Genomic DNA, 24,212 nt, shown 5'->3' with positions numbered 1-24,212 from the left:
ACGTCTGAGTCCCCTGTGACGACACTATATTTACACCGCTGCTCTTTCGCCACCAGGTGGCAGTAGATGATCGCTTTAAAGTTCATAAAGTCAACATGAACCTCCTCTGTGTCACAGCCTGGAGACTTCACAGACATTTCTTTTTTTTTTTTTTATAGTTACAGTTACAACACACGTTTAAGTTGCAGTTGATCTGAGCAACATGAAACTTCACAATGCATTTATTTGTCTTTGAGAATATGTACTCATCAGTTTGTTGAAGATATGTGTAAGATTTCCTTTTGTGTTTTGTTGAGTTGTGCACAAACATTATCCCAAATGATTTCAACAATATTCAAACCTAGTAAAATCAACAGGTTTGCTCTACATAACATGAGTTTCACTGACTCATGCCACTGTAATGTCCAGGTGAGAGGAGGAGGAACTGCAACGATTAGTCTTCAGATCGATTATTGCAAGTAAATTAATTGCCAAAAATGTTGATCATTCATATTGTTTCAGTCATTTTTCAAGAAGTATCTTAAAACCTTTGCTCGTCTGGGCACCTGAAATCGAAGGATTTGCTGCTTTTCTTTGTCGTTTATGATTGTAGATTACATCTTTGGATTTTGGACTGTTGGTTTTGACCAAACAAAATTGTGCCGAGTTCTTTTCACAATTTGACATTTTATCGACTCAACAATCGATCGATTCATTGTGAAAACATTTAGCGGATGAGTCAGTCCTGATAGTTATTGTTACTACATTGATTTAGAAACGGCGTCTGAATAGAAGTTTCAGACAAAGTAATAGGAAGCCGAAGAAAATTCAATCCGGAGCTCAGTCACTTCAGAAAAGACCTTGGCAAGGACAACCGCTAATGTTGGACTGTACGAGCTCTCAGGTCTGATGTGCAGAGACAATTTCACTGAAGGAGAGACGGTAATGTCTATCAAAGTATTAAAAAGGGGCATTTGGTTGTTGAGATAACAGCTGATGGCCTCTCACTCAGCCACACTGCTCACGTCTGTTGTGCAAACACAATTTGGTGAACTTCCTCTTTTTCTCTCTTAACAAATGGTTATTGTACGTACTGTTTCCCTTCTCTCTCCGATTCTCCCCTCTCTGGTTTTTCCCCTCAAACAATGGATCATAACTCAGACAGGAACCAGCTGCTTCAGCAATTACATTAATATCTGTCTCGGAGTTTATTGGCTCGCCGACCACTCTAATCAAGTCAAAGGAAACGAGGCTATCCTTCTTCGTAACGGATAGCTCCCCCTCAATCTGCTTTGATTGAGAATGGATGTCATTCCTCAGCCATTAGTGCTGTAGCGTACAGTGTTCCTCTTAACCATTACATCCAGGCAAGGCGAGCATGAGTTATGGTGTCAGACACACAGGCAGTGCCGAGCGGTCGGGGGAGAAATCAGCGGTTCACAGCCTGCCAGCGTGCCTCTGAGCAAACCAGGCGAGACGAACGGCCCCTGTGACCGCAGCGTTACATCAGCTGCTGTCACTTTACGCACTTTAGTGACTGCATTGTGCGAGAAGAAGGCGCCATTATGTGGTGGAGAGGGGCAGAGTATAGTCAGAGTTTGTTTGGGGAGCTGGCGAGGGGAAGCAAAATCCTGACAGTGCAGATATGGCACGAGTCCAAAGCCGAGCCACAATGTTCAATGGCAAGAACAAGTCGTTATTGTGTCACACTCTGAGAAATACTGTGGGCTGCAGTGTGACATTGTCCCCAACAACAGGTCATTCAACGCTACTTCCTTCACGAAACCTCGGCCAGCTTAACTTTATCACTTCTTTTAGCAGACGCACAGAGCGGATTCACGACGACGGCTCCAAACACACAAAACTAACTCAGGAATGGGACGTGCTTGATTCATTTTGGTGCCAACGGTTTACCCATTAGAGGAACCAGTTCAACATTTAGGAAAATATGCTCGTTCATTTTCTTTCCAGAAGTGAGATGAGAAGGTCAACACCACTCTTAAATACGGAGCTGAAGCCGTGAGGTGATTTGCTTACTTTCAGTCGTCTTTTACACCCAGCAGCACCTTTTTAAAGCTCATTAAATAACACTTCCTGTGCCTTTTGTTTAATTCTTACGCGAACAGAAACGAAAAAACGACATTTTGTGGCTTTATTAGGAGTCACGTGCTGTATATGTTTCTTGGAGATTAAAAAAAAAAAAAAGTGTTAAAACTCGTCATTGAAGTCAGTTTCTAAAATATAAAAATCTGCTTGTCTTATATATTTTAAGATGGAAGAAGTCTGTGAAGAGTCCGGGCAAAGGTACCGGGCATTTTTTCTGTATTTTATACAGTGTTTTATTGAAACTGAGGCCTGAAACAAACACAGATTGTTGTGAAAAATGTCAGTCACAGTTAATGACAAACCTTTTGTGCGACACACACCAAGGAATGTTTAATTTTCTTTCAAAGAAGACAGAATACGGACAAATCTTGCTTTGAAAATGACTTTTTTCTTTGATCGTCTCATCAAACAATCAATAGTTTCAGCTCCACATGAAAATAGAGCTCGACAATGAAAATCCTATTTTGTTTTGTGAATCAAGGTTGTAGATTTTTATCCACAATGTCGTAACCATCCATAGACTCACCACAAGCTGTGAGATTGTGAAATCATGGTATATGTTCCTGTAAAAGCCACAAGTGTGAAATATATCAACCAAAACATGTTTAATGTGCAGCGTCAGAGAGAAGAACTACACTTCCCTAAATCCTAAACTGTCACAGCAACGCCTCAGATTGTTGGAGCTCACTGTCACCATGGGAATGTTTACAACACCCGCCAAAGTCACGTTGGCTACAGAGTTACTGCTGCCACGACCGGATCGTTTACATTACTTAAACCACAGAGCGACCATAATTTCCTTTTCTGACATGCTGCCTTCTTTTTTTTTTTTTAAGTTGAGGAAGTGTCTAAAAGGGTGAAAGTCTTTGTATTTTGCCCCGTTTAATGGTCAGAATTCATCTCATCGCTGGTTGGCTTGGTTCCAGGCTTAAGAATCTTTATATAATGATTTTCTGAACATCAATAGAGTAAATGAAGGGGAAATTCACAAAGTGGGCGGTCACCTTTGACCTTCGTTAGTCGTATCTAAGAAAACTTGTAACCTGTGTTTAAAGACTAATTTAAATTCATAAAACCATTAAAAAGTTGTAGATGAAAATAAGCGATATGCTGGTTTGGTGTTTACACCTTTAAAAAACATTGGTTGGCCGGTCTGAGACTGTTCAATGTCTCTGACAACGTGGAAAAAACACTTAAATTGCTTGAGGACATAAAACACTTCATGGTTTAACAAGGCAACTTGTAAAAGAGAGTGCCCTGATGGCTATTGGTGATATAAATTTTCCTTCCATTAAGTATTTCTTGAGGTGACCGTGCCAAACAACATCTCATCCCAGCTGAGGGAAACGGTGTGAGTGGCCGCGGCGTTATCCACGGCAGCTGCCCAATTTCTAGGACAGTCCTGGTCGTCCCTGAAAGAAAAGAGCACTGTGACTGCATTTAGTGAAGCTCCTCTGAACACTGCTTGTATATGCCTCCACTGTCTCTCTTTTAACTGCGCTGTGGGGCTCATGACTCGGTCATGATCGTGGCAGCATTCAATCTGAGGCAGAGGCACTAAGTGCTGCTGAAGAGCAACCACTTGCTTCCCACAAAGGGGAAAAGAAGGCGCTCTGGGACAGGCAGTTTAGCGACTAGCAGAGCATGAAATATTCACAAAGAAAGATATGAAGGGTGGAAAAAGGTAACTCTGCCACAGAGCGAGTGTGGTTGATGTACGCCGGGCCTGGATGCCTCGAGGTGAAGGGATTCTTTAGCAGAGAACGGCAAAGAAACGAGTGCACATGTAGTCGAAGGATGCAGTGATTTTAAGATGGGTGTGATGCCCTGTGAGAGATTGTTGCCCTTTCAGAGGACTGTGATGGAGTACAAAGAAAAAAATAAATAAAAAAATAGCCATAGCGAAGCATCTTGAAGCCTTCCAGTTTTCAGTAACCTTTAAATGCACAGTATGTCATTTCTACAGGTCCCTTTATAAAAATACAGACTGTATATGAATACTGTAAGTTTAGAGCCGGCTGGTTCTGGAGGAGTAAGTTTGGAGGAGTCGAACCGTTTTGGAGGAATAAAACCCTGAATCACATCAGATTCCTCTTTGGTCCGGAGCTGTTTACTGATGAGATGAGAGTTCAGAGATTACTTTTTAACTTTTGGGATTAAAACACAGATTTCTCTTCACTCTGACTGCAGCAGCAACTCACAGAGTTAACGTCCATTTTCAAGTGTGTCTGCTGTTTTTACGTGATACTGAGAGGTGAACAAATGAAAAGCAGCGTTGCCTCGAGTCAAATCATGACATTATGTCATGAGAGGATCTTGTTGTACTGAGGTTTGTTAAACTAGAACTTTCATCGCAGCTTAATAAATACAAGAAAAAAAGAAATGTGTCACTGGAACTGGAAGACAATCCTGCTGACCTTTGGATTATATCTGTAAATCTTTTTTCAACAGTTAAGTGTGATATTTTCATTTTCTGCCTTTGACTTCTGTACTGCTTCACTTCAGTGTTGAGCTCAAAATCGATTAGTTGGTCAACAGAACCACTGAGTCAGTCATTTATCAAGTAAACATCCTCTGATTTCAGCTTCTCCGATCAGTAGATTTGATGCTTTTATACATCAGATGTGATAGAAAACTTGGGTTTGGACTGCTGGTTGGATAAAACCAGGAATTTGGAGAAGCCTTCTTATTAGTGGTGGGACTCAATTAAAAATAATAATCTAATTATTTAGAGGCTTCGTAATTAATTAATCTCAATTAATCGCATATCAATATTTGACATGAGAAGCACCATTTTTCAGTTTAAATGGATTTTGGTATATGACTGAATCAATGAATAGACATAAAGAGCTCCAATAAATCTAATTTTCAGTGTCATAAAGCTGATGAAATTAGTTTGAAATTGTCTTTCTGCACGGCAGTTCATAAGTTGAGTCAGACGATGTTATCTGTAGCACCGCTCCCAGCCCCTGATCCTCTACCAGAGAGTGGCCGCCCGTCCACTGCAGTACACTTCGCCAGTGTGTCTGCTAATTTTTCAGTCGTGGACTTGCTCATTTTGGCTCTGAACTCTGTCATCTATTCGAGTGTGGATTGGCGACGTTGCCTGCTCGAACCATGAGTGTTGTCTGTGCTAGCTGCAACATGTTGTTGTGCTTTTATCCAGGTTTCCTCCCACCAAACCCAGCAACGACTTCTCATTGGTTTCTGTTTCTTGTGTTGTGTCCTGTGCATCAGTATTACGGGTTTACCGTGAACTGTGACTAAAACGCGTTATTTATTTTTTTTGCGTTATTTTTTTTGTAATTAATTAATCGTAACTAACGTGATAAAGTCCCAGCCCTACTTCTTATGCTTTGGGAAGTTACGATGAGATTTTCTTTTACTGTTTTCTATACAAATGATGAATCAGTGAGTCAGTGAATCTAGAAAATAATCTGTGGCAGATTATTTTTTTACATTATATAATGTTAAACGCAGTTGATGAATACTGCCTGAAATTGTAGCCTAACGCTGTAGTTTTCCATTATTTTAAGCGTCTCGCAGGTCACTGACAGCATCGTGCACCTTCACATGGACACGCTGCTCAGCTTAAATGTCATTTCACTCCCGGCTGATGAGGCCAGACGCGTGCCACGTATCTGAGATGAGGGCGGTGCGTCCAGCGGAAGGGACGAAGGGTGGATCGATAACCTGAGGGAACGAGTTAAGAAGAGGAGAAGAAGGGGAAACTGGCTGTTACTGAGAGGGGAGGGATGGAGGCTGACTGCGACGCATTCACTGACCTTTACTCCATTTGGGACCTCATCTGTTAAAGGTATCTGGAGGCTGTCATGACGTGTCAACCTCTCTGTGCCGCAGAGGAATCCACCGACAGCAGCAGCAGCAGCAGCAGCAGGGCCGTGCACTGTTCTGCACAGGATACAGTGAGAAAACATCTTTAGTGAGAGCATGTGCTGCACGGCCCTTTGTTTTACACACTGTCCAAACATTTCCCGCACAGCCCATTTGAGTGCCACTGCTCTGCTGTAAACACACAGACCGTGATTTAAGTTCAGACACGGCGCTCAGGACCAGAACCATCCATCCGTCCATCCATTCATCGTCTCTGCTATTGCTTAACTTCTGGGAACATTCGAGTCCTTGCAGCGGCGAGGTCGCCTCGTCTGCTTTTCTGTGACAGCTGCTGATTCTTTCCAGACGATGTTTACTGCCGAAGCTCTCCACAATGACTCTCCTATTGTTTGCACGTCAGACTCCTCTGTGATTTTAGAGCTCAAACCTTTAAATGTTGACGATACTGTCTTCTGTCTTGCAGACTTTAAGACTCATTTAGCCGTTTGTTTTGATCTTGGAGCAGCCACTATTATTACACTGTCACATTTCAGGTGATGTCGAACAAAGTAAACTTCTCATTTAAAGTTTTTTAAACTAAACCTGCCATTTTCCTGAGAAGAAGTGATCGTATAAATCCAGTTTAAAAGCTACAAGAAACGATGTGTTGACTCGATGTTGGTCTGATTTGTTTTAAGACACTGACAGTCCAGAACAGTGTTTCACGATTCCCAACAACAGCAATATATATGACCTGAAAGGCATTAACAGAAACCTTCAATTCACACTCTCATACGGCTAATAAAATCTGTTTTAGTGGATCAGCATTCTGTGACACGGTGCTGCTCGTCAAAAAGCCCTCTAAAGAGTACATTAGAGGGACATTCTGGTCCGTTTACATGTTATTTACACGCACTTAGCTGATTACAACGCTGTCTGTTGAGGCAATAGAGCAGCAGGAACAGTCCTGTGTGCATGTTTGCTCGGCTTATCTGTCAGCGATAGGACAGGCCGGCTTTTAACTCTCGATAAGAGGAGAGATCATCATAAACATCTACACTGGCTTCCACATGGTTTGAAAAAAAAAAAAAAGAAAGAAAGAAAGTCATTTAAAGACCTTTATGATTACTTTTAGATAATAAAACAAAGAGTCTGTCGCAGCTTCTATTGAGTTTTTATTTTGATTTAAGTACAACTTTGTAATGTCACTGAAGATCCACATACAAATCTCTTGACTGGTTCCAGACCGGGAGTAAAGTCAAATGTTGATTGAGCGTCTGCAGTCGGGGGCCCGAAACGTAATTTGCTCTTTGTGGCTCTCTATACAAATAAAGTTTATGTGTGCTCGGCAGTAACTACACAGCTGGTGTGTTCATAAAATGGCTCCTACTTTTGCCCGTTACCTCTCTGTATATATATATATATATGTGTGTCTGTGTGTGTTTGTATGTGCATATGTGTGCGCGCGTTGAAGGCAGATCCATCTTAAGCTTTATTTCCCCGGGCTCTTTCTGCTCCACTCAACACACGGGGAGCTAATCGATACTGATGCATGCACTCCTCGAGCTTCGGAAATGCAGCTGGGCGAGTCAAGACGAGGTGTATGTGTCCTTGGAAATAAATAATTACAACCTCATGTGGCCAAGCAGCGCACATGATGGATTCATCTATACAGAATATTTGCATTAAGCGTGCTGCTTACCTCTGGCGACGATTAGCGTTGTGGGAACTCTGCTGTGGTGTTTTTAATAGAGAGGTGTCGGGAGTAAGAGCAGCAGGAGACTGAGCTTTGACTTCTGGATTAGAAACCAATATTCAGGCCTGCAAGAGTCGCAGCCACAGGGAGGGAAAGAACAATGCATAAAATGTTGTTTTGACCAGTGAGGGATATTTGACCCAAGAGCTATTTTCTTATTCTTACAGTCAGAGCAAGTGGAAAGTGTCTCCTGTCACATCGTCACATCGTGATATTGGCAGTATTCTGACTTTTTAACATCATGGCAGATAATTTAATTTTTCGACTTTAATGCTGAAACAAGTACAACCTGTGACAGAAATACATTCATCACTGTTGAAGAAGGACGTGCAGGTGTTGGATCAAGAGCAGCAGACTTTAAGACAATCAACAATCGACTCAGCGGCTGCTTTGGATTGTGGGTAACGTAGTCAGCAGGTTTTGAAAAGCAGTCCACTGGTTTGGTATCCTGCTCCTGTAACACTGTTGGACTCATGACGGACGGGTTACAAACATGAAAATCAAACCACAGAACCAGAAATATCGCTGTTTTTTTTTTTCCTTTTTAAAACCTGGTACCTACATTACCCACAATGCAACACAGCCACTGTGTGACATCACTGTAGGCAATTTACCAGACTGCATGCAGCATCTTCTGGACCTAACAAACCTACCTTCATATGACTCCTGAAGGCCTGTAAACAATATTTAATGTGTAGAATTGGTGGAATGATCCTTTAACACTGCTTCTGGCTGATGGAAAATAAATCCACAAATCAGACTAATACTGACCAATAATAGACCTGTCCGCCTCAACCTCCTGAGTCAAGCTGTAGAGCTCAGCAGGTGACTATTAATCAATTAGTTGTCAACTATTATTATATTAAGTAAAAAGGAAAAAAAAGTCTTAATTCTTTGATACCAGCTTCTTAGATGTGAATCTTTCCTGGATTCTTTCCTCTTTTACAACAGTGAATCATCAGGTTGTGGACAAAACAACAAGGAATTTAGATAATTTGAATTAGGAATTTGATTAACTGTTTAGTAATTTATGAAAAATCTTTATTTGTAGCCCCAAACTAGAGAATCCCTGAGGGACAAGTGAGGGGTTTTTTTTTTTTTTTTTGGTGATCAATTTCTAAATCTGATCTAAATAATTTTCTCTCCTGTGTTTATGACTTGAGAACTGCCAGAATAATCTCTCTGAGTTCCTCATTTTGATTTGTGGGGGGAAAAAAAACAAAAACATAAAAAATAATTAATAATAATAATCTTGAAAGAAATTCAAAAATTATGTATGAAGACTAAGTGTAAGGGGAAAACGTGGGAAATATTTAAAAATATATATATATTTTTTAAATGTTTATTTTTTTATGTCACGTAAAAAAAAATGTAATAGCTCAAAAAAAAGAAAACATTTCACACAAGAAGAAAGGAACAACAAAAGTGGCAAATCCACCAAATGTCTTTAACCACCTCAAGCAGAAGCACAAAAATATTTTCCAGTATTTTGTCACATCGTTATCGCAAAAATGATGTTATTGAAGCACCATGTCACCTCAGAAGGGAAACAAAGTGATTCAGTGAGTCAATGGAATGTGAATTATTATTATAGAGCTGCTTACAATGTGGGGGGAAAAGAGTGAGTGCATGAAGGTCAGTGCAACATTGTGCAGCCTGAGGGGAGGACAGTTCAAGAGTTGAGGCCGGGTGGAGCATCGACCTGGCTGCTGCAGGCAGGAGGGAGCTAATCAGTGGACGGCGAGAGAGCCGATGAGGGAGTTTCACAGATAACTGTTGTTCAGAAATTAGCTCGTGGAACTGAGGAGAGAGCTGCCGGTGTGACCGAGAGCAAATCTCTTTCATTAAAGTGGTGAAAAACAGAACATTACTTACTCATGCTCTTCAATTACACAACACATCAGACACGCAGATCTATCCAACATTTGTTTATTCAGAGGATTGTTTTTTTTTTTATTTCATTCGTTTTTTTTGTTTGTTTTTTTTTGTTTTTTTTCTGGACTTGACAGAGAAAGAGATGAGACTTTGAGTACAGTTGAAATGCTTCTTTTTTAATCCTCTCAACAACAGTCAGAACAGCAGCTGATATTCAGACTCCGAGAGAGACAGATTTTTGTTCCCGGTTTGTCTTGTTGATGGTCATGTGACCTGCAGGAGGCGTGGACACAAACAAAACAAAAACGAAACAAAGGGCACAAGGTTGTGAGCAGTGAAGTGGAGATAAAAGAGGCTGCAGACAAACGTTTGAAAAATGCCTGGGCTTCATTCAACAGTCCAAATACCTTTTGTCACGAGAGTAAGAATTACTGTGTCTGGAAAATTCCAAAGTCGTTTTCAAATGACTGATTTCTTGTTGGTGATGAAAATTTTTGACTAAATTAATGTCGAGCACATGCCCCCATAAATATCTCCGTGGGATTACTTTAAGGCGAGACTTGGCCACAGTTATGCCATCTTTATCTTTTTAATGCTGATGTGTACAGACTTGAAGCAGCAGGTTTTCTTTTGGATTTCACTGCTACAGTCTGTGGCTGATGGATCTTTAAGCGTATTATAACAACATTTTATTGATGCCTAAAATACTATTCACTGTTAGTTCAGGCAGCTGCAGTGCACAGCTGTCTACAGTAGCGTTAACACGATGCTAACTTGATTAGTTGCCAATTAATCAATACTACGTAGAGCATAAATACATGCCTGTAGATACATTTACAGAAATAATAGCTTTTTTAAAAAACCCATTTGCAGTTTCAATCGGAAAAATGTCAATTCGATGTATTCGTCAAATTGCACATGTTCACTCAGTTGCCAGTTTAGTAGGTGACAACTAAATAGAAATAATGTAGTCTCATAGAATAACCCTGAAATAATGATGCTATAATCATAAAGGTTATAATGTAAATATATAAATATTGGGGACAAAATATGAAACACATCAGAATAATTAGATAAAACTCAGCTACAGCCTCCAGGGTGACCATGAAATTGAATTTATATCTCTTTGAATTAGTTTTTGTCAATCACTAGTTGGCTGCCTGAATAATAACACACAGAATTGACTCCATTTTAATAACAGAGCTCCTGTTTGTTGTTATTCAACCAGCCCAATGTAGTCCAACCCATACTGAGACCACTAAATGGCTAATTTTGCATTTTAAAATGTGTTAAATACAGTATTTTTTAATTTATTTTGATATATGTGATAAGCACGTATCTGAAATTTATAACAAGACGCTTGCATTTGTGCCCATTTCTGATGGTCTATTAAATCCTTGATGGTGATTAATAATAATAAGTTGGATTTATTGTAGGGTTGTTGTATCATTGAAGCTACAGCTCGAGCTAACACAGTGGAAACTGAGTGTACCTCATGCATCTGTTGTCCACCAGAGAGTAAATATAACTTGTTGTAGTTGGAACTTTTTTCTTTTTTTTTATAGTTTTTTTTTTTATGAAAGCTTGGAAATTAAAGACACAAATATGGACCGTTACATGAATAGCACGCAAGCAAGAGTACTATTGAAGCAGCATGTGGGGAAAAGGTATCTGTCAAGTAGGTTTTAGCAGTAATATGGCACAGAGTCGTTAGGGATGACACTACTTCAACAGGAATGGTCATGAAGCTATTATTACTGTGACATTAATATCCTTCTCGACCATCTCACCAGACCTGAGTTAAATTCTTACAGAGGGTTATCAAAGTGTCGACACTTGCTTGATTTGCCTGGCAGACGGGAACCAGTCGAGCCGTCAGCGGTTCCCCAGACAAAACCTCAAAAACCCTGCAGGAGGATGATCTGCAGTTTGTATTGAACAGTGATTGGCTGCACGATGAAACGTAGCAAAGCTGATTATTGGATAGTGAAACACATCTTTACATTAGCAAATGCTCAAAGGAACAGTTCACCCCAAAATCCAAAATACATATTTATCCTCCTACATGTATTGTTATTTAATGATGGAGGTTGTTTTGGTGCGAGATGACACTCGGCCTGTGTTGCTCAAATTGCCAAATGCAAGCGATGTCTCCTTCCAGAAATCAATCATCCAATTATGACCGTGGAGAAGGCAGAACTCTCTAAAATCTCAATCTAGGTGGATAAAAAGCACTACAAGAGGAGAAACTTGTATTTTTGATTTTGGTTTGAATTGTCCCTTTAAGCCGAACGATTAAAATGGAACCACGCTCTTTGTTTTTGTACATGACCTCCCATTCACAGTCTGCAAATCCAGACACATCATGCTGTTTTCCTGCGAGACGTATTCAATCATTCTTCGAAAGAAAAATAGCCGAACCGAATGATTACAAGTAAACAAGGGAATTAGTTTCAAAACCAGCCAGAGATGATTTCTCACTGGGCTGTTGTTTTTTTTTTTTTTAAATAACAGTGGAATTGGTTGGCAGCACACCTGGAACACAAAGAAAGAACAATAGAAATAGTGCGACGCAGACTTGTAAATGTAGCTGCGAGATTAGTTTTTACATCGTTGGAACACTCGGAGCATGAACTTGACTTGGCTCAAACTGGGAGGACCATGCCACAAAATCAAAAAGCCTCGACAAATTCCCAAATGAAACACTGAAAAATGAAAACATGTCAACATCCAAACTGATTTTTTTTTTATTCCTCTGAGTGCGTGTTGTCAGCACTCAGTCGTGGTTCCTTCTCATGCAGTTGCTGGTTGTGATTTTTTGAGACTTTGCTGTTGTTTGCACCCAAAACAGTGTGAATACATTCTATTAGGAGTCCTTCTGTCTCAACGTGTCGGAGCTCTCCGCCGGGAGAACTCGAGGTCACTCTCTAGTGACAACCCTCGTTATCAGATAACAACAGACAAATAAAACTTTTAGCTTTTCCACAGACATGTTCATATATCTTTTATAAAATAAATCTTATATTTCCAAGTATACAATAATAAAATGATGCACTCTGCAGAAAAAAAGGTAACAGTAAACTCCATATATACACATAGTATATTATACTATTTTGGCAGACAAGAACACGGACAAGTTCAGTATTGTAAACAGCTCTTTACTCTCATTCAAGACATTTTCGTCCACTCCTCTGTACTTCTTTCATTCCCGCCTTGCTTCCTCTGTCCTGTTACATTCAAGACTCCAAGAAAAATTTGTGCTTTAGGTAATCTCTTACAACAATCCAAGGGCTCTTTTCTCTTTGTTTGTCCCCTCAGGCAACACTCTGCCAGTCTGCTTGAGTAGAAGTGCACTGTCTCTGAACAGTAGGTAAATGTAGGTAAATGTCTTAAACGGTCACGTGGCTGGTAGTTCACTCGGCTCTTCATCTCACCCTGGAAATGACGGAGTAGGTCAGAGGAATGAAGGGAAGGCAACAAACTAATGCGTTAAGACTGTGAGTTCATGAGTTTTCTGCTGGGGAAGGATGAGATTTGTCTGCTACTGATGGTCAGTGTTTCTACATCTGATCCCTTTCAGCTTTCCCCCAGAGGTCGTGTTTCTGCTGGATGTTATATGATGTGTGCACATAAAGGGCTAGGCAGCATCACATGTGTTGCTAATGTTTTAAAAAAGCTTCAGTGCAGCTCCTGAACGTTTTAAGACTTTAAATAATAACAGCAGTTCTTTAAAACTTCTCTAAACCTTGTCTGATCTGATCTTGGGTAGGATTTGTTTCCTGAAATAGGTGGTGGCATTTTATTGATGATCTGAACGCAGATGTCTGACAGGTTACAGCTGTGCTTGTGAGACAGGAATGTACATGAAGGAATGTGTGTGTGAAGCAGTGATGCCAGGGTACAGACACAGAGCTTTGGGTTTTTGAGCTCAGGAGGCAGGAACATAGTCGAGGTCTGACAGCAACATAACGGCTAGACTGTGGCTGTCTAGATGTCCTCATCAGTGAGCTCGTCCTCCGCCGTGGCCTTCTCTGGGATGGCCTCCAGGCTGCGTCTGCTCTTGGACTCGGAGCCGGAGGAGCCGCTCGTCGGTCCGCCTTTACTCAGGTTACAGGTGAGCGCGGCGTAGTGGATCTGCTTGAGGTTCTCCTGGACTTCACTCCTGGCGTGCTTCAGCAGGTCGGCCTGACCCTGAGGGCGTAATGACAGATCAAAGAGTTAGAGCTGCTGCAGCGCTGTAGTACATGAAGGCAAGATGTGAAGAAATCTGGCTAAAGCTCCCTGACATGAAGCCGGATGTGTAAAATCTGATGGCAGTTTTACATCTGTCTCATCACCTGAAAACTTCCACCTTTAATCTTATCCGGTAAGATTTCCAACACGACACTATTCTGAATTATAGGATGTCATCACAATAATGTCAAGACCACAGCAGCACAAGGTTAAATACACAGAGAGAAATTAAATGCACATTTTAGACTGCAATAAATGATCATGTGATCTCATCTTTTATGCACAAAAGATTAAATCAATAAACCACAAAAAAAACCTCAAATGAGCTGATTCTAAGTTGATTCTGATGTCAGATCAGTCCATTAAAATGATGTTTCCCCTCAGGTTTCACAGCACAAGTGGCAAAAAGAGAGAAAAGGTAGTCCTGTACTGCATTCATTAAATCATGAATACCTCTGTGAATCTATGAATTCCAACGTCTTATCATTCTGTGCACTGTTGAACACCAGACGAGAGGAAAAACTTCTGATAATTAATCATGGGTTTATTAAAACAGCATCCCTCTCACTGAAAATGGTCATTAAAGAAGACTCGAGGCAAAATAAGTTTAATAACCATCACTAATACCAGTTCTGCTCCGTCTCTCGCACCAGCTGCCAAGTATCAGTCAGACATTGTTGCTATTTCTGTACAGGTCACGTCAAGTTTAACATAAAGCAGTAAGGAACATTGGACACACGTGTATAAATGGCCAGAGGTCATCACGTTCACAGATGAAGCCAGCCGTGTTGTGACAAGTGCTTTGGAAAGTGTCCGGAGTCCGAGGATTTTTTGGACAGAAGCCATCTTTAAGTCTGAAAGACCTTCAGTCGATCAGTTGATGTGCTTTTAATGATCATAAGAAATCTCCGGTCTGTTTAAATAGGATGTCTGCCAACAATAGGATCCATGCAAGTGAAGCTGCAGATTAAACACGGACTGACAGCACACACGCATTTGCCTGACTCCGAAAAATTGCCTTGGGACAAAATATAAATTATAGCTGAGCTGCTTGTGATGTAATCGTAATTAACATGTGCAAATACATAGAAATATGCAGAGGGTCACTCATCAATTATTACCCCTTCATTGGCAGTGGAGGTTTAAACACAAGATACAAACATGAAGTGCAGAGCAGCGTAGACGACTGACTCTCCAACCACCGGTGTAAACCCTCCATCAGAGGCCAAAGGTTCAGTGTAATCCATAACACTAATGTGAATCTGATCGCTTCATATCAGCAAGTGAACATTTGTTTTCCTCTGGTGATCCATTTTCTAAGTGAGAACTAAACAGTTTCCTCTGCTGCGTTTCATACTTGAGAACTGGTGGGAAAAAAACTTGTCAGGATGATGCCAAAAAGTTCCTTAATTCTTTTCTGTGAAAACATGAAGACTGAAATGTTTGTTTTTGTTTTTTTTTCTTCCATGAGGATTTTTCTTTTCCTCCATGTCTGAAACAGAGCGGGAACAAGTTTTGTGTGCGTGTTTCTTTTTGCTTGTGCATCACTGAGTGAAACAAAGTTTTGGCAGTTTCTGGTAAGTTAATTTTCCCGTGTTTGTTTTGGTGACACTCTGTGTGACCACATGAGGCTGAAGTGCACCAGTGGGACACAAAACATTAGCGTTTCCTTCCAGGGCAATCTTTTTTTCCTGTTTGGTTTCATATATGAAGAAAAATAAATTTTAAAAATTCAGTCAGTTTCACACATAAATATAAATATATATAAAAATATATATATATAAAAATATAAATAAATAAATACACACACTCTACTGGAAAACTTTTTGGTTTCATAAATTTCTCTAGAAAATCTGTTTTCAAAGACAGAATAAAATTAAATTAGAAAGATTATCCTGCCACAATTGAATCTAAATATTTTTTTTCCACCAGCTCTCAAGTCAAACACAGGAGAGAAAATAATTTAGATCTGATTTAGACAATGGATCACCAGAAAAACTGATTCGTCACCTGTCTGTCCTGATAGACGGATGCTGGAGGATGTTGTTCACTGTACATATTTCTCCAGTAAAGCCACTTGAGAAATGTGATGTGTTTTTGGACTGTATGACTTAGTTGTCTCAGTATAGTTAGCTGTCTGGAGGCTGCTTTCTCTTGGAGTTGAATTGTGAAAAAATGAGAAGTTGTATGAACTTGTCAGGCCCCTGTACTCACTCAGTTTTATGTTTTGTAATAAAACATCACAATCTAAAATCATCAGATTACCACTCCTACCAACCACTACCATCACTTCCATATTGACTAGGACAATAAATTAACAACATATCAGTGATAAACAAGTTTACTTACACATTTTGTTCATGATTACTACACTTGTTTCTATAAAACTGATCAATCTACAAGTTAAGTTAGAATAGTTTGTAACTGTTCGCTGTGGTGACGTCTAATGTCCCAGACAACTTCTGTAGTCTCATTTAGCCACTTAGCAACCACTGTTTTTACAGTGCGTACAAACATGAGTTTTATAATTCAATTGTGGGACATTTAATGATGTATTTTATGTTGTAGAACACAACATCTAAACATCATGAGCCTGTGGTCACTGCAGAACCTATTTCAGGCATATAACTGAAAAACAAATTGAGAAACGCATTGACCTTGAGGTGAGGCAACAGTTTTAGGACTGTTCTGTTTGTTAAGAAGGCATTTCAGGCCAAACCTCAACCATTACAGATGGTCAAAATAAGGGATATGATAAGTATTGTTTACAAGCCACACAGGATCATGTGGACAGAATGAATCACATAAGCCTTCAGCCATTCTGGTGTGTTTTCCAGCCTCCATATGTGTGTTTTTTTCATGACAACGGCGCTTGGACACCAGTGCTGCCCAGTCCTACAGGAGCTGTCATGTAACAGGATTAACACTGGTTAGATTCCAATAACAGCCACTGAAGTCTCCATGGGGAAAACTGGCCAAGGCCACTCACCGTGATCTCTGACCTCCCCTGATCGTGTGTGTGATGCAGCCGTTTGACAGGCAACACATTTCTGATTATAGCTGCAGGGTCCTCATGTTGGAGTAGCGCAGTAGTCACTGGTCTACTGCCTGCTGTGACTGAATATATCTCACCTTCAGTATGGTGATATTCCACGTGAAGCTCTCCACCGCCTTGTGCAGCTTCCTTCCCTTCAGCCCTTCCTTCACGGCCAAGTCATGGAGGTTCTCGTGAAATTCCATCGCTGGGAGAAAAAGACAGGTGAGAGCGAGTGAAGAGTCAGACTTCAAAGGTCGGAATTCATGGCGGTTTGTGAGACAGAAGAGCAGTTGTGAGGTGCTAAGCCTGTTGTCACTGTGAGGAAACACATTAGAGCGGAGACACTGGCATGTACTGTCAACATTTCACAGCATCCTCCTGCAGCAGAAGGGCAGAGTGTGTGGAAGTACAGAGATTCTCTGGCTGTGGAGGAGGATTCCTCTCTCCTTACTGTATGTCTGCAGTGTGATAATGACTAGCACCGGCAGATAAGTGCCTGTATGTCAGGTCTGGAAAAAAAAAAAAGAAGACATCAGGTGTGAATTTCTGAACGAATTAAGGAGGCGGCCTGAGGGCTGGATTTCAGGCGTGAAGAAGTTAAACTGTTCGAGCACCTGCCATCAAAACGTTAATGTTTCTCACCATTTTCTGGATGAAAACAAGATTATCATGGGAAAGGAAGTGCGACCAAACTCATTTCTATTAAAGTGGCAGTTATTTGACAGCTAACAAAGGAAGATACATCCCGTTTCTCTCGGGGCTCCTATGTGTTCGCACAATCCACAGTGTTGCATTAATTTTTATTGTGTCTGTTGAGCATGTGTGCCCTTAAGCTCCTTCAGCAACGCCTGTATGCTTCTCAGTAGGGGTCGACTCATATGGCCTTTTTAGGGCTGATACTGATTAGATCAGATAGAAATCAAGGAGAGAAAAAAATTGCAGTAATTTGCAGTAAAAATGAAAAAAATCTACAGGCGATTTACTGTGTACAATTTTAAGGTACTTGACCTGAATTTTTCTATTTTCTGCTACTTTACACTTCGTCTCCATTACATTTATTTAATAATTTTAGTCTGTAGTTATTTTGCAGATTCAGATTATGCAGGGTTTCAAGCGATGTTACCAATCAGACATTGTTGAGGACACAGTGTCAGAACCAAGTGGCACATTCAATTTTGACACTATTTAACATACATGTAAATGTACATACCCCTACCACACAGAAATCTACATCCTGGAGTATGTTACAAGTGAAGGTTAAAGTAAAACAGTAGAAAGGGGATGTCAAAGGGTAAGAGTTGGCAAAACTGATGAACTGGTACAAAAAAGAGAAGATAACTAAGGCAGAGAGGGGGAAAAGAGAGTTGAAGGAAGCAGTGAGGCAGGAGGAGAGGCAAAATAAAGGAGCCCCGGAAACAGAGAAAAGCAGAGGAGAGTCGCAGTGTAGGCAGACAGACATGACGTTCTTTCACTGTGGATTAGCATCAAGGCATCAAACAGAGGAGGGATTTGTCTCCTGAGGAGCTTTCCAACCTCTTTGCTTCCTCTCCCTCTCTCCCCCCACCTCTTTGCATGACTGAGTCTGAGTAAGGACATGTTTAATGTTGAGCTGGCTTTACAGTGTAGCACTGACACTGCAACAACAGGCAAATGCCACCTATGAGGTAAATAAACCAAAGGGAGATGGGGCAGAGTTCCTACTACCACAAAGCTCGCAACTGCGTAACACGCTTCTGACTGGAAACTCCTACAGACATTTCCGCTTGAAGCTCTGATATCAGCTACAGTTGATCCTGGCCCCGTTGGTGTTGTTGCCATGGAAACGTGCTGTGCACGCGACTTGTGAAATCGCCATAATAGCTGTAGGGTTGGGCTGAGCCTCATAGCTGGTGTTACAAGTCTGCCACCAGGTATCAGGTGTTAATCTAACCTCAAGCAAGATTTTACTAACAGATCTGACAAATTTATCTCTGACCCCGACATCACATCGCTTCTCCTAAACCACACATGTTCCGTATGTTTTTTCTTTTCAATTTCCTGTGTTCTGACATGTTAAATATTTCTTCATTTTACTACAGAGCTGCTGCTGCCGTGCACGTGAACCATGACTGTTCTCAAGAAGGTGCACAGCTTCCTCCATCTCTCTCACACACACATGCACACATATTGGAGGTTGCCAAGCAACATCTTATGGAGTCTGGAAGGCAAGAAAGGGGGAAGCTCGCTCTCAGCAAGGCATTTCAGACTGATCTTTGTGAGGTAATGCTGCAAGACAGCAACTGTACACTACAAGCTGATGCTTGTGTGTCTCAACATCAAACAACTTCAGTATGGCGTGGCAGATCAGAGGGTTAAAAAACAGATCCATTCAATTGATAATTTTCATCATCAATTCATTTGCTAGTTATTTTATGTGTTAACTAACATTTCATCTATTTAAAAAAAAAAAAAATCTGAATTATTCAGAAGCCAAGATGAGACATTCAGATTACTTGTTTCGACTGAGCAACAGTCCAAAAATCAACATTTATTTCTTACTAAGCAACTGAAACTGAAAATTTGGCACATTTTGGTGAAAACTCAAAATAAACATAAATAAAATTGATCATCAAATTACTTGAAAAAATGTTTCAGATAGAATAATAGAATCATGTATAAACACCTTCCAGGGGGAGAAGTAGCACAAAATGTTTTACAAAAAAAAAATCAAATAAATAAACCGGTAAAATGTTGAATGATATCGAAAAAATAACCTCAAAACATTAAACACAACAAAATAAATTATGTAACACAAACTCTGGCTCTTTGCTTTGTCTCCACTCTGACCACCATCATTTTTCACTTGGCAGTTAAGAACATCTTCTGCATTGATGCTGTTCGTCTGCAGCAGGTTCAGTCATCCAGCTGAATGCTAATGGGAACCTAAGTGAGCACTGGGTGAGGGAAGTGTCATCCATGTTTGAGCTGCAAACACCTGACTGTGTTCTCTGACACTGCCTTTGTGTGGGTTTTTTTTCCTGGGCCCTGTCTGAGCTGAAGTGATGGATTATTCACAACTTTAATAGCTGTTGCTGCTGGAACGTTCCACATGCAGTAAAGGGGGAATTGGGTTTGTACTGACCCAGTTTCTACACAACAGCACACATGCACATGCACACACTGACAGACAAACATGTAGAAGACTAAGCGCACCCACACGCACACCACTGGGATAAAATTATGTCAGTTCTGGGTGGAAAATAAGTCAATGTTCAAGTTCATCAGTTTGCCATCTGTTGTGTCCCAGTTTGCGATTGTTGGCTGTTGAATTTTCTCCAGCTGATTTCAGATAATCATATATAATAGTGCTTTGAGACCAAAAGCCCCACAAAGCTTCTGTGCAAGCTTTTGAAAACATGTTTTTGGACTACTTGGGCTTTTTCTCTGCTGTGTTATTCATTTGACTGTTGTTTCATATAAAAGAATGATTCACGCTAACAAGAGCTAGAACTCTACACCGCAAAGAAGAGTTGCATCAGATCCTGTTGTGTTTCCAAACATATAACTCATCATCTACCCTAAAACAGAACCTTACTGATAATGAAATGCCATTTTGTAAAGATGAGTAAGTAATAAAGTAGAGCAGGAGCTAATAATGTCTGACAGACCTCCCCTTCAGGCTCATTTGAATTATCCACAAGTGTGATTTAGTCCCAGGGAAGATGAGCAACAAGTGGAACAGGAGACAGTAACAGCAGAATAGCATAATATGCATACATGCATCAAACGGTGTGTGATATTAATACTCTGAGCCAACACATTTGACTCTATATTGTACAAAGAAAATCCAGTGATAGGATAAGTTCATTAAAAATGTGAAATTCAGTCATTATCTACCAAGTCCCATGTGGATGAAAAGTACGGGGAAGTTTTGTAGTCGATTAAACTCTCTGGAGCGTCACAGCATAACAGCATTGCAGCATTCTCCTAAGCTGCTAAGCTAAAAGCGTTAACAGGCAAGCCGTTTGAAGTGGGTGTAAATAAGGTCTTTTTTTAAATCAATTTGACGAGCTGTGTGGAGCAATTTTGTGTTTTTTTCAGTTGTTTTTCTAGCATTTAAAGACCCCATCCACTCAGCTGTTTAGGAGAATCCTGCAACACTGCACAACACATCTGTAAACTGCTGGCAGAACAGCAGGGGGTCGTGTAAGCATGAGAAAGATGCTGACAAAGTATGCACAGATGAACAGGGTAATTATGAACAAAGCACAGGGACACAAATTTCTCACTTCAAAAAGAAGCCACTTGAAATTGCACACACTGCAGCCGATTCTGAACCAAATAGAAAAATGGCTAAAATAAGATTTGCGGCTGCCCAGATGTGAAGAGAGGCCTTGAGGGATCTTTCCAGTAAACAGCACTTTTTCCCAAAGCCGATGACTGGTAACTGTTAAGGACTGGAAGGTGGTCGAACTAAAAACACCCACGTGAAGCCTTTGATCCACATTCGTTAAAAGACACAGTCCTCTGATGTACCAAGACAATAGAAATTGAATATTTTATAAGTCATCCATCTAAAAACCAATAAAGCAGAGCCGTGGTAATGATGGTACATCTTCCTTCCCGTCTCACTTCCAGCAGGCTCACTCTGAGATAAATTAGCCTTCTGTGCTATTTAGATGGGATTCATTGAGAGAAAGTGCTGCATTATGAAGCACATTATTATCAAAAACTGAAACTTTAACTAATTAACAGGTTTTGCCCGTAAGTCCAACTAGAATGCAAAACTTGTTTACTAAGAGTTGTGGCAGGATAAAGACTGACCTCTGACAATAAGAATCACACATTAAACACAGAGGAAGAGAGCAGTCTATCCTCCAACAGCCTCCTGTGCCAATATGTTCCCTCTTGTGGCTTCATCTGCTCCTATTCCTGTATCCAGCAGCACTGATGAGCCACAAGTTAAACTTTCCTTCCAACACAACCTGAGTGCAGTTACTTTACCCTTGATCACATTAAGTCATAATGCTACAATAGGCTAGAAAGCCGGGATGGTATAAGATCAATTATTAAATACACATGTAACTATCTTACTAGTTTGGAGTGTCTGCTGGAGAGGAACTAGGGAAGCAACACTTGTGAAATTCTGGGCCTGTACCAGTGTTTAAAATAACAGTTTTGCAGATAAAAGATGCCAACACAGATGTTCTCGGTCGTTTTTTCTCCCTTTTGTGAACAAAGTGAAAAAATTCATTTTGAAAATGAAAAAACACGTTTCACTCACAATACATTTTTACTCTGTTACACAAACGAAAAAAAAAATGCCCCTCAGGGCTTCAGAATATTCTGATATAAAGATATAAAAATCTAAGACTATAGTAGCAAATCACAATTGCGATAAAACACTGATATATTTCCCAGCTGTATATGGCTTAAAAACTGATGGCAGGGATGTCACGAGCCAGTAATTCACAAATTTGCCGGTGCAAAGTTGATGTGACACAATAGGGTAACACTGGCCACTGCTATCAGTGACTGTCATCTTATTTGTGATGGTCTGGAAGCAGTCAACAATGCGAATATCAGCCGATAAATTGGTGCATCCCTAAGAAGAGCTATAGATGGCCCACCATGTTAGCTTTGATACAGTGTAAACTGAACCTTATCAGAAAACAGTGCAGAGGCTGTTAAGGTGTGGATTAAACTCCCGTGTCTGAACCAGAGTTTCAACAATAAACAGTAACTAGATCGCAGACTTGAACATGACTCATATGGTAATTCTACTTATGCAAATTAGCTAAGTCTAATCATATTTGCTGAGTTTCATATTGAGGAATCTGTGTGGTGTGGTTTCAGAGGGAGGGCGTAGCCATATGAAAGCATTCAGGAGTTGTCAAATGCTGCCAAGAAACAGACTATTACAGTTATTCTTCAGACTTCTGACCAGCTCTTACCTGCTTTTTGTGTTTGAAGAATTCTCTCATGCACCCCTTCAGAGGTCTCTAGCAGAGTCTTGCTGGTCTGGATCACCTGAAAGGAGACAAACATATTGTTCATATATGCCAATTTTTCCACGTCAGCAAAACTGGCATCCCACAATAAAGCAGGGAGCAGTCTGTGTCTGGTGACTGGCTGTCTCTATCCAGGAAGGGCTCAGAAAAACAAGCTGTTATTACAGGCACGTCGGTGGGTGTGGTCACTGAATTGCATTTTTTAAGGCCAAAATTAGAGGGAGGGAGACACGAGCAATTAGGGTGTTTATTAAAAGTTCAGTTTTTTCTTTAAAAAAAGAACAGCTTTTTTCAGGAGAAAAATAATATAGTCATTCCTGATACTTTAAAGTATGTCTTTAAAAAAAAAAAGCTAGATAATTAAGACCATGTGATTGTGAGGAAAGTACAACGTAAGCATGTGAGTCATTCTGAAGCAGACCACTACTGTATTATCTGTGAAACTGCAGCTGTGAAAGATGTTAAGTTTAGCTCCTGTAGTGTTATGCTCAGCCTTAATTGAGTGCACAAACTCTGCTGACCTGCAGACTGTTAAAACTCTCATGATGGCCATTAAGGCAGGCTCAAAGACTTCAGGAAATCTATTTACATATTAAATGCCAACACTGCATCCTCCCCACAGTGCCCTAAAAAAAAAACTTTGGTTTCCCTACATAAGGACGAACAGCACAGTGGTGTTTCATGAGGTTAATGATGCATATGTAGGCTGTCACAAAAAAGAGGTAAATAAGCACTGAGTGGCTGACAGACCATCTGGATCTTCCTCTCTGATTATCTTGGTAAAAGCTTAATTGCTTCATGAGAGGGAGATGATATATATAGCCAAATGTTGCTCTGCTTTTGATTTCAATTAGTGCCTGTTGGGTACTGGGGCCTTTGTGTATGCAGAATTGTTATAATTGACTTGTACATTTACTTGTACATTTCCTAAGTGACTTAAGTGCACAGCAAGGTCATGTCACAGAGCCAGGCTGCCTTGCTCAGCTGCCAAGACAGAAGGGAAGGAAAGAAAAACACCATTTAATTCAATTTCAGCGTAACATAGCCGCTCTTGGAAAAAATAGAGCAGTGACCAACATCATGCCCCTGAGATCAATCCCTGAAGCGTGCCAGGAGTAAATACTGACCACACAATGTAACAGCTGTAAAAAAATTGTTTTTTAAATGAAGGACATCGACTACACAAAAGGAAGCTCATCTGTCATTGTGCTACCAAAACAGGAAGAGGCATTGTTTTCCCTGGTTGCTGTCTTCAGGTAATGGTGGAACAACTGGCCCAACTGTGGGAACTCTTCATTGCAAAAGAAAAGGAACCCCCACTAATGGAGGAGACAAAGACAGTGAAGAGGGAGAGTGATAGAGACCGTGATAAAACGAAAAGAGTGAACGGGCATTCACTGAC

At 40.5% G+C, this 24,212-nt stretch overlaps 2 protein-coding genes across 2 annotated transcripts in view; one reads left to right on the top strand and one right to left on the bottom strand.

Moving 5' to 3' along the window:
- LOC119006607 (raftlin-like) overlaps positions 1-24,212 on the top strand; it is a 214,894-nt gene that overhangs the window by 30,913 nt on the left and 159,769 nt on the right. The window lies entirely within an intron of this gene.
- The window catches only part of LOC119006606 (inactive phospholipase C-like protein 2), a 37,131-nt gene continuing 24,036 nt past the window's right edge, over positions 11,118-24,212 (bottom strand). The window contains exons 5-7 of the mRNA XM_037075494.1: positions 22,754-22,829; positions 16,916-17,025; positions 11,118-13,741 (exon numbers count right to left, since the gene is read on the bottom strand). Of these exons, the coding sequence (XP_036931389.1) occupies positions 13,538-13,741; positions 16,916-17,025; positions 22,754-22,829 (390 nt within the window). The 3' untranslated portion in view covers positions 11,118-13,537. The remainder of the gene's footprint in view (positions 13,742-16,915; positions 17,026-22,753; positions 22,830-24,212) is intronic.

The sequence above is a fragment of the Acanthopagrus latus genome, chromosome 17, assembly GCF_904848185.1.
Source record: "Acanthopagrus latus isolate v.2019 chromosome 17, fAcaLat1.1, whole genome shotgun sequence".
NCBI lineage: Eukaryota > Metazoa > Chordata > Actinopteri > Spariformes > Sparidae > Acanthopagrus > Acanthopagrus latus.
The sequence above is the reverse complement of the archived record's forward strand: the minus strand, read 5'-3'. Positions and strand labels throughout refer to the sequence as shown.